The sequence below is a fragment of the Tetrahymena thermophila genome, assembly GCF_000189635.1.
Source record: "Tetrahymena thermophila SB210 genomic scaffold scf_8254431, whole genome shotgun sequence".
Classification (NCBI taxonomy): domain Eukaryota; phylum Ciliophora; class Oligohymenophorea; order Hymenostomatida; family Tetrahymenidae; genus Tetrahymena; species Tetrahymena thermophila.
In genome coordinates, this window is record NW_002476212.1 from 1,132,170 (window position 1) to 1,143,000 (window position 10,831).

Consider the following 10,831-nt stretch of genomic DNA (forward strand, 5'->3'; position numbering starts at 1 on the left):
CATATTTGAAGCAAAATTATTTCTTATTAAAGCGTTACTAAAATATTAAATAAATGAAGGTGTAAATTTATAAATTTATCTTATCTTTTTTTGTCAAATAAAAATTAAAAAATTTAAATTAAGCAATTTATCTTTCTATATTTTAAGGACATTTGAAATGCGTCACGAAAAATTGCAAATTAAATTTTAATACCTAAAAATAGAACAATTATTAAGTAGCTGTTATCAAATATTGTAAGCTCTTTAACCAAAATTCCGCTAATTTTAGTAGGTAAATATTTTGATTCTTAGTAAATTTGTTGTCTCTTATTGAATATATTATATATAAGAAAATACTAGAAAACCCTTTCATTTATGGCCCAGATTTTTAGCAAAATTTTTAGTAATAATATAGAAAAATAATAAAAAATAATAAAAGAATTAATTTTGAAATCTCTAGTACCCTAATTCTATATATAACCAAATTAATTATTTTCTTTATAAGATTTTGGATAAGTAAGATTCTTTATAATTAATTAATTAATCTATAAAAAAAAATATAAATAAATAGAAAAGAAATGTCATTATTTAAAAAATTTACTAAACTATCATTATTATACTTTTCGTTATTACCTTTGTCATACTTAGTTGTTTATGAGGTATTCTTTAGCTAAAGCATAGTTATCGTAGATTAAATTATTAAGATATATAATAGCTGGAACACTGATTTTATAGAATCAGTCTTAGTACAAAATAGCTCTTTATATAATTGCCCTCAGAGTTTTGAAAATTAATATATTTAAAATAAAAAATTTCTATAAATGTAAGAAGATACTAAACACAATAATTTATTCTGTATTAGAAGATTGCACGAAAGTAAGATATTTTAGTAAGTTTCTGATTTTGGTCAGTTAAAGGTTTGCTTTAAACATCAAAGGTTATGTGATTATAAAAATATTAGTATTTGTGTTGGCTATTAATATTAATGTCCAATTAGCGATATTAAATTTTCAAATGAAGATTTTTTAGAAGGCTATGAAAAGCTAGATTAAAGATTTAATAACTTTAATATTTTTATAACTAGAGAAAACCAGCAACTTTAACCTCTTGCTTAAGTTAAAATTTCAAACGAAAACTTTAAAGGTTTAAAGAATGATCAATATTATTATGATAAGAGTTTGGAATAAAATGATAAGGTTAAACAAAATGACTTTGATATAATATAATCAGACTTGCAAATGAAATCTGATAAAATAGAAAAATTTGAGTAAATAAGTTAAGGTTCAAAAAATTAATTATTTATTTTCAAAGAAGAAATAATAGACATCTAAAATAATTGTTTATAGTTCGTATATGACTTATTTTAATTAAGATATGTAAATGCTTCTTTTCTAATATTGGTTTCTGTTTTTGTTTAAGTATACAAGACATGTATTGTAGTGATGCACTATTTCTTTGAAGAGTTCTCTCCGTTTAATAAACGCGATTTTTCAATGATGATAATGTGTTTATTATCAGATTTATTTTACATTTATTCTACCTTTTACTCTAGGATTGAGTATTACAATTATATAGATTCTCTTTTGTCTAAAGGATGTTTTGACGCATATGGAGATATTTACAACATGAAATAAAATCTAGATACTAAAATAGAAATATTTGGTTTTTTTTTCTCAAGCGTATCTCTCATAATAGCATTGATTGCTGGATCAGTATTTTATTTCGCTTTTATAATGATTAAAAAAGCCTTTAATTATTTAAAAAGTAAATTCGCTTCTAAGTCTATTTAACATAAATAATAAATGTAACAAACGTCTTGAATTTGTAAAATACTTATTCAAAAAAAACAAATTTACATTAAATATACTCTACAAAATTTAAAAAAAATAAAAAAATCTAATCTTAATAAGTATTTTTACAAAAAAATAATCAAATAATTTTTTATTTGCTCATAATATTTAGTATCTGTATAAAAAAAAATAATAATCAGTATATATCAATTAATTTTAAACGTCTATACATATTTTGCATATCTTTACCCTACAAAATTTTACTTTACTTCTATATAATTTTTTTTTTTAGAAAATTCAATTTAAAAAGCAACATAAAAAAATTTGTAAAGTTTTCAAAAGTACAAAAGACTATAAAAATTTGTTTTTAGTTTAATATATTCAAATATTTGTGCTTCAAATGACTTTTTTTGTAAAATTATTGGCAAAGAAATAAGTATATTCATGTTTCATAAATAATAATGAAATTATCTACAAAAAAGAAATTGTAAATAAATATATAAACATAAATAAATAAATGAGGATATTAAAAAGATTTTTTTTATGCTCCATTAATAGAAACGTAAATTTTTGATCAATAAAATAGACAATTATTTAAATTATTAACAAATTCAGGCTAAAAATTATCTATTTAGAGTTAGTTAGAATAGAAAAGTTAATTACTCAATAAATAATTTATTAACAATTAGAGCTGTTGTAAATTTCAAAATGAATGAACATAAAAATTTTATTTTATATCTTTTAACTTAACTAATATCATTCTTTAAGTGAATAAAATATTTTATTATCTAGCATTACAACTTAAAGTTTAATTTAATTATTTTTTGTCAATTTTTAAAGGATATTTTTCACTATTGCTTTTTTATATTTTTTTTTTGAGTGAATTATAAACTGATAAAGTAAAAAATATTAGAAGTAAGCTTATAAGACTAAATTAAGAGCTTTGATTATCAATCATTTTGATATTTTAACTCTTTTATTCCCCTTCTTTCTATTTTTAAAAGCCTTAACTAATTTACAAATAAAATTAGTAAAACATATTTGATGCAAATATTAAAATATAAATCGTAAAATTTATATACTCTATTTTTTGCATATTTAATTGTTAAACAAATTCAAAAATCTATGACCACTAGAAAGTTATATTGCAAAAAATTAATAAAATAAAATAATCAGGTACTGGCTAATTAATTAACATCGAATTATATATTTTTAAATTTACTACTACTCTGATTAAATAATCATTTACTAATAACTTTACATAAAATCTACAGAAACCAAATAAAGATAGATAATCATATAAATTAATATATCATCTAATAATAACTAGAAGAAAAAAAAGCTTAACAAATTATATATGATAAACCTAATAAAGGCGTCAAAGGTAGCAACTGTTTACTTTGGATTCCTACCTATATTATATTTAGTAATATACTAAATATTTTTCAATTAGGATCAAATTATAACAGATCAAATGAATTACATCTATATCAATCAAAATTTAGATTTGATAGATGACATTTATTTAACTCCTTAAGGATAATACTTTTGTGACAAAGGATATTAAAAAGTATAAATCGTAAACAATACTATAATTTTAAATTATAGCGAGAATTACCAGTCTCATACTTCTACTTAGTTATGTGTACATAGAAAGTTTGACAGCAGATTGATAATGTAAACCAAAAAATAGGAGATTTCATGCTCATATAGTTAAAAGATGTGCTACTACAAAAATATGGCTATGTGTGTTGCTAGAAATGAGAGGTGTCCAATCAGCGATTTCATAATTTCAAGTTAAAAATAAAAAGATAATTATGAACTAGTTGGTTCTTATGATTCAGAGAACATTTACTTGCTAGTTAAGAGATAGAGTATGGAATTTAATCCATTAGTTTAAGTCTCTGTTTGTGACTATAAATCAGAAAGCATAGAAAACTAAAGGTACTACAAGCTGGATTTGTTATATCAAAATTAATACAAATATGAAGAAGATGAGTTTTATGATTAAACTTCTTTCTCACCTAACTTACTTTACTAGTTTGATTAATTTATGAGAGCAGATGAAATTAAAGACTAGTTTTCTAATAAGTGGGTTTTTAAAGAATCAGTCATATATTTTAAGCAAACTAATGAATGCTCTGAAAAAAGAAATAATCTATTCAATCTTAATGTAATCTATATTCATAGGTATTCCTGGATTATTATTACAATAACAATATCAAAATTAGCTATTGTTTTTTTAGAATCTTATCTCCTTTCTCCCCCTGATAAATTTCCTATCAAGTCTTTTGCTTTAAGCTTATTGATAGATGTTGCTTTTGTATATTTAACATATTATGTAAAGTTGGAGTTTTATTTTACATTGAATTCCTTCATAGATACAGATTGTGTAGATAAAAATACTGAAATAAAAAAGATGATCCAAATTTTCAATCCTAAGCTTGAATTAATAGGCATTTTTATGTCTAGCATAAGCTTGGCAATCATAATAATTATTGCTTTGTTTATCTATAAATCTTTCAAACAATTTAAAATGCTTTATCAATAAATTTTCAAATAACTCCAAAAAAAATCAACAACAACTTCGTAATAATAAAATAAAGATTCATAAGTCTAAGTTATTAGTTGATTCTTAGATTAAAAAACTTACTATTAACAAATATCTTAAAAAGCTAATTCTTTTTAAGGCTTTAACAAAATTTGTACATAGATTTACTTTATTATCTATTTTGTATCATTAATTTATTCATTTTATCTTATAAATAATAAATTAACGTTTGTTCAAATTATTTTTAAATTATTGATAAAACGTAAACATTTAATTTCAACACACAAACAATTTTTTTATTTACTCTTTTTAAAAATTTTGAACGAAGGTTTTAACCTCAAAACTAAAAAAATAATAATTTATTTTATTAATGTAATTTATAGTATATACATAGATAGCTATCACATTTTTATAAGTTTTATAATAAAAATAAAAATTTTATAAATTTAAACTTAGTAATTGTAAATGCATGGAAATTAATCATATATATCTAAATATTAAATTAAAAAAATAATAATTTTAATTACAGATTTAAACAATTTATTAAATTAAACTTACAGAAACACAGATAAAATAAAAGTAATTAATATTTTGATTTTTACAAAAAAATTATTTAAAATGCATCTTATCTAAATATTAGTGGGTTAGATTAACTTACTTTCTTTCTTTCTTTCTTTCTTTCTTTCTTTATAACTTTACTAGAATAAACTTCACAAAATTATTTATTTTAAGCATTTTATCAATCAGAGACTATCATCCGAATTTCTTTACTAATTCATGCTGAATTATTAATTATAAGCATTATTTGGATTGTATGAATTCTATCTGCTTGTTGATGAAGGGTTATTTCTCTTTCTGTATAACAAATATATTACTAAAAATGCCAAGCAGAATATTAAGAATATAAATATAAAGTAAATCATATTTGATGCACTGCTATTAGTTACGAATTCACTTTCATAACTTACTTCAGGTGTATCAATTTGCTGACTATTGTTAGATGAATCAGGTTTGTAAATGTAAAACTCATCGAAAACTTAAAAAGTGTCAGACAATATATGCTAAAAGTGCAAATGAGTATTATTCTTAACGGTGATTGTACTAAAGCCTAAATGCCTATCAGAAGATGCTGTAAATTTAGGATGTCCTTCATCTAAAAATAATTTATTACATATAATGTAGTATATTCAAATACTTACATCCTGAATCTTAAAAGAAGGAGTGTTTTGTCCCACCAGTTCCATCTACTACATAGACAGGAGCTTGAGGTAAATTGTAAACAGAACATTTATTGAAGCTGCATTAACTATTTTCTTTGAATTGCAATTATCCATTTTTAATAGGATGGATTCTCTCATATGCATGAATATGTCCAGAAAGGTAAATATCTACTTTATGATTCAACAATACATTTTCTAACTAAAATTTCAAAAAAATATATCATCAGTTATGTTAGTTATGTTAATTAAGTAATTAATTAATTATTTAGAAATTTACGTTTCCAAAATTTAGTAATTAAGTTCTAAATAAAGTTAAATAAATAAATAAAGTGAAAAGATTTTTTTACAGGAGCCATTTATTATGGATTTTTGTAGCATGAGCCTAAAATATTGTCCTCAAAACAATAATAGTTTTGATGTGTAAATACCACTACCCATTAATAATTTTGATTTGCCCAATAAAGAGTTTTGTCTAACCAGCTAACAAGATTTGTAAAGTAAGGCTATTCTAAGCCTATTATTTTATTTTGTTCATCTCTAATAAAGCGATTAGTATTAATCCCAATCATTACGAGATTCCCAAAATCTAGTGTGTAATAATCATTTTTTGTCTTAGAATAATTTGGATTTCTAAAAAAGGCATTGTAGTACTAAAAGTTGTACCATCCTTCATGATTTCCTGCAATCGTCTATTAGTTTTATTTGTTTTGAAGATTTTACTTAATTTTATGAATTGCTTTACAACAAATGGTATTTAAGAGAATAAAAATTCTCCTGCTTTTAAAAAGTTGGCACCTCTTTATCCACTATCATCAACAAGATCATATGCATAATCACCTCCTCCAATGATTGAAGCATATTGCTTTCTATTCTTTTTGATCTTTAAATATAGACTAATTATTAATCTATTTAATTATCTCAATGAAAATTACATATTTCTCTATTCTTTTCATATTATCATATCCGAATTTTCTACCATTGAATTTTTTAATTTATGTTTTGTCAATATCAAAATCTGCTACCCAAAGTACCTTTACTTCTCTATTTGAGAGCTTAGAAAAATCAGTATTGTAGAATTTATACTCTCCTCTTTAAAAAATTTTATAAATTTAGCAAATTAACTCTCTGACTTTTATGAAGAATGAATATTATTTACTTTTGCTCGAAGATTGTTCCATTATCTATAATTTAAAATTTTAAGCTATTAAACATTAAAGAACATATAATATTATTTACTAGTCGAGTAGAAGCAACTATAATTTATGAAACTATCCACCTCTAAATTTAATTTCTTCACATCAATTTAAAACTCATAAATGTATACTTCAAATACTTAATCTCTTGTTTAGTCTTCAGGAGTTGTTATTGTATCAGGGTCTTGTCCTATTTTAAATTTTACAATTCTAGTTTCTTTGGTTGATTGATTGATTATTTTTGTCAATTCAAACATGTTGAATTGAATTAGGTAAACAAAATAAGAAAAATATTACTAAAATATGTTATTTTGGGATACAATTTGAATTCTGTTTCTTAAGTTTGATAAATCTTAATATAATTCTATGGACATTTTTCCTTTTGTGTTTTAAATAAAACATCTGAATGAAACTTAAACATTTTTAATTAACTACTTTTGAGAAATAAGTTATTGTATAATCATGAGATGATGATTTCTATTTGAAAGAATATAATTTAGTTGTTTTATCCCTATTATCACCTAAACTTATTTTAACACCTTAAGGCTCGCATTATCTTAGCTCTTGTTCAGAAGCGTAAGTGATAACTATACAAAATAGAATAAAAACTACTTTGAGTTTCATTATTCACAAACAAAATTTTCTTTATGTATTAATTTTCTTAATAATCAATAATATAATATTTGTAAAATTTATTTGAAAGAATATATCTATCTATCAATCAATCTATCTATTTAGAAATTCAAATTTTTATTTCAAAAACTGAAATAAATGTAAAAAGTCTAAATAAAAATATGCTAACTAAATAAACTTAATTATTAAATGTTTTTTGAAGTCTATATATAGATTTAAAACCCTAAAAGAAATTGTAAAATATACTTAAATTAAATCATATTACTAATTATGTTTAAAATTATATTAGTATTTATTCTCTTTCAATTAATAAATTAAAAATATTTCCCTCAAATTTAAATTTCATAAGATGATTTAAGTTGACTCATAAGCATTTAAAAATATTCTAGTTTTTGAGCTATTGAAACATGTTTTATATTTTTAAAAATTGAAAATAGGGTGGAATGATATTTTAAAAATATTTTTCTCTAAAATTTCAGTTAAAAATGTAAATTTGAAATAAAATATTTGGGATTTTATCATAAAAAACTAGATTATAAATTAAAAATTTTTATGGTAAATAAATGATATTTATTTTATTTAATTGCTTATAAAAAAATATATTAAATGCTTAATTTCTGGCTTGTTTTTATAATAAAGTAAGAATAAAAATTAATTTAAAATGAAATAAAACTCTTAAAATGTTAACATGAAAACAATTAAATATTTGATAATAAATAAGTAAAATATTATTATAGTTAAGAATATTTTTTTAAAAAAAAGAATTTTTTAATTAAAAACTGTTCTTAAATTGTTTCAATTAGTATTTGTACATAGTTTTAAAAATAAAACAACATTTATTTAAAAGTACAGAAGTATTTAAATAAGATTTAAAGTCATTACACGAGAGCAATTTAATCACTATATTTTAACTCTTACTTTAATCTTTATCTTCTTCTTAAATAAATCAATAACAAGATTATCAAAAGCACAATAATAGCTATAGACAAGATAATATACTCGTTTAATTGATTATTATTGGTAGTATCATCGTTTTCATTGTCAGGTTTATGGATATAAAAAGAATCAAATACTTTCATAGAATCAGAAGAATAGTGCTCAAAAAGAAGATGAGTATTATTTTTTACTGTAATTGTGCTAAACCCTAAGCTTGCATCAGAAGTCACAGTAAATTCTTCAGAGCCTTTGTCTATAATAATTAGTATTTTAGTAAAAATAAAATGAATTATACTATTTACATCCAGAGTCTTAGGGGAATTAATGGTTTGTACCAGAAGTACCATCAATAACATAAACTGGGGCTTTAGGAGAATTGTATAATTAGCAATTTTTACCCTTACATTAATCGTTTTCTTCAAATTATTTTTTTCCTTAATACAAAGGATGTACTCTTTCATAAGCATGAATATGTCCACATAGATAAATGTCAACTTTGTATTGAACTAATAATTTTTCTAGCTTTGTATTATTAAATATTTATTTATTTAGCTTGCTTAATTACATTAAAAAAAATAGAAATATTTATATTTATTTACAGGTGCAACAATATCTTGGCGACCATAACAGCTACTTTTTGGAAGATCTTCAAAGCAGTGAATGTTTTGATGAGAATAAACTACTATCCATCTATAATTTTAATTAGCCCAACTCAAAGTATTATTCAACCATTCAAGCATTTAGTTAAAATATGGCTACTCCAATCCGATAAAATTTTTTTTTTAGTCCACAGCAAAGCGATTAGTGTTCAATCCAATCATAATCAAATTTCCAAAACTTAAAGAGTAGTAATCACTTTAAGTATATTGATAACCTGGATTTCTAAAAAGAGATTTATAGTAGGACATGTTATACCACAATTCATGATTTCCAGCAACAGACTTAATAAATAAATATTTATTAGACAAGTAAACATTTTTTAAAAAAAATAAATTATTTTACTGTGAAAGGAATAGAAGAAAATAAGAATTCTGTTTCTTTTAAAAAATTAGCTCCTCTTTATCCACTGTCGTCATTCATATCATATGCATAATCTCCACCACCTATAATAGAAACAAATTTATCCCTTCCACTATTTATCTATTTATTTCAATTAAAATCCTAATTTAAAAATGATAAAATTTATTTGCTTACAAATTTTGAAATGATTTTCAAATTATCATAGCCAAACCTTCTTTTATTATATTTAGGTACTAAACTTTCATTAACATCAAAATCAGCCATCCAAACCAATTTAAACTCTTTATCACTCATCTTGGATCGGTCATGGTGAAAGAATTGAAATTGTCCTCTATTTTGATATTATTGCAAATATCGATTACAAATTTAATAATTACTTCTCTTCGTATTTTGTACTGGTTTCTATATTTGTTGATTTTAATTAAATTTAAATTTTACAAGTAAAATATTAATACTATCTGAGTAAAAACAAGAATAAGAAATCAATGAATCTGTCTAAAATTTGCTTGGTTCAAGATTAAGTTGATATTCATAGACATATATTAAAAATGTTTAATTTCTTGTAAGAGTTTTTGGGTCTCCGCTTTAATCTACTTCTTGTCCTTGCATATATTAAAATTCCAAATGATTAAAAAAATAATATGGCAATAAACTTTACTATATATTGTAATATTTGGAGTAATTTTTAATTCGTATCCTTTTGATCCATAAACAATAATGTAATTTAGAGTGCAGTTAAGCTATTTATAAATTTTAAAAAATTGAAATTGAGTTAATAAAAGCAAAAAAAATACTTCTGTAAAATATGTTATAGTATAATCATGAGGATTAGATTATATTTATTTGTAGTTTTTATAGAATTATTATTTGCCATAATTATCTCCTAAACTTAGCTTCACACCTTAAGGTTCACATTTATTTTATTCTAATAATCTTCCTTAGATTAATATTAAAACAGACATGCAAACAAATAATAGCTTGTAATTAATTTTGAAATTCATTTGTTTTCTTTTCTTCTTCTCTTTACCTTATATTTTTTTTCAATTTCTTATCTATTATTTATTTTTTTTAATTAACACAAATATCAATATCTTATGTAGACTATATGTAACACAAACGATACAAAAATGTTATTTCAAATATTCTATTAAAAGATTTCTTTAGTTAATCTAATATTAATATCCAAAAACGCTTTTATTTGTTAATCTATTGAAACACCAGGATTCATTAAATAACCTAAATTGAAAGATAAAATAAACTACTTAAAAGCTAAAAAATATTTAGAAGAGAACAATTTTTAAAAGGCGTCTGAAATCTATCAACAATTAATAAAAATTAAAAAAAGAATGGTACCTTCTAAATGGATTCCTTTTATTGTAGAATCTTTCCAAAAGCAAAAGATCATTAAAAAAAAAATAATCAAACTGTACCATTTTTAATAATTTTTTGTTTGGGGTTGGGGTTGGGGTTGGGGTTGGGGTTGGGGTTGGGGTTGGGGTTGGGGTTGGG

At 22.2% G+C, this 10,831-nt stretch overlaps 4 protein-coding genes across 4 annotated transcripts; 2 read left to right on the plus strand and 2 right to left on the minus strand. All coding sequences in view use genetic code 6, as the record gives it.

The window, feature by feature from the left end:
• Window positions 1–800: 800 nt before the first annotated feature.
• On the plus strand, window positions 801–1,799 carry TTHERM_00567990 (transmembrane protein, putative; the record flags this gene model as incomplete). The annotated part of the gene is made up of 2 exons (XM_001027604.2): window positions 801–1,246; window positions 1,352–1,799. The coding sequence occupies 2 exons, from the start codon at window positions 801–803 to the stop codon at window positions 1,797–1,799; spliced, it is 894 nt and encodes a 297-aa protein (XP_001027604.2).
• Window positions 1,800–3,489: 1,690 nt separating this feature from the next.
• Window positions 3,490–4,078, plus strand: TTHERM_00567980 (transmembrane protein, putative; the record flags this gene model as incomplete). Its single annotated transcript, XM_001027603.2, has 2 exons — window positions 3,490–3,942; window positions 4,001–4,078. The coding sequence occupies 2 exons, from the start codon at window positions 3,490–3,492 to the stop codon at window positions 4,076–4,078; spliced, it is 531 nt and encodes a 176-aa protein (XP_001027603.2).
• A 985-nt stretch (window positions 4,079–5,063) lies between these two features.
• TTHERM_00567970 (ser/thr phosphatase family protein) lies at window positions 5,064–7,357 on the minus strand (the record flags this gene model as incomplete). Its single annotated transcript, XM_001027602.2, has 9 exons — window positions 5,064–5,473; window positions 5,520–5,739; window positions 5,888–6,229; window positions 6,283–6,420; window positions 6,473–6,629; window positions 6,697–6,721; window positions 6,777–6,923; window positions 7,031–7,112; window positions 7,169–7,357. 9 exons carry the CDS (start codon window positions 7,355–7,357, stop codon window positions 5,064–5,066), a joined length of 1,710 nt encoding a protein of 569 aa, XP_001027602.2.
• Window positions 7,358–8,241: 884 nt separating this feature from the next.
• Window positions 8,242–10,323, minus strand: TTHERM_00567960 (ser/thr phosphatase family protein; the record flags this gene model as incomplete). The annotated part of the gene is made up of 9 exons (XM_001027601.2): window positions 8,242–8,555; window positions 8,605–8,824; window positions 8,902–9,243; window positions 9,305–9,442; window positions 9,497–9,653; window positions 9,700–9,724; window positions 9,778–9,924; window positions 9,981–10,062; window positions 10,117–10,323. 9 exons carry the CDS (start codon window positions 10,321–10,323, stop codon window positions 8,242–8,244), a joined length of 1,632 nt encoding a protein of 543 aa, XP_001027601.2.
• Between the last annotated feature and the right edge of the window lie 508 nt (window positions 10,324–10,831).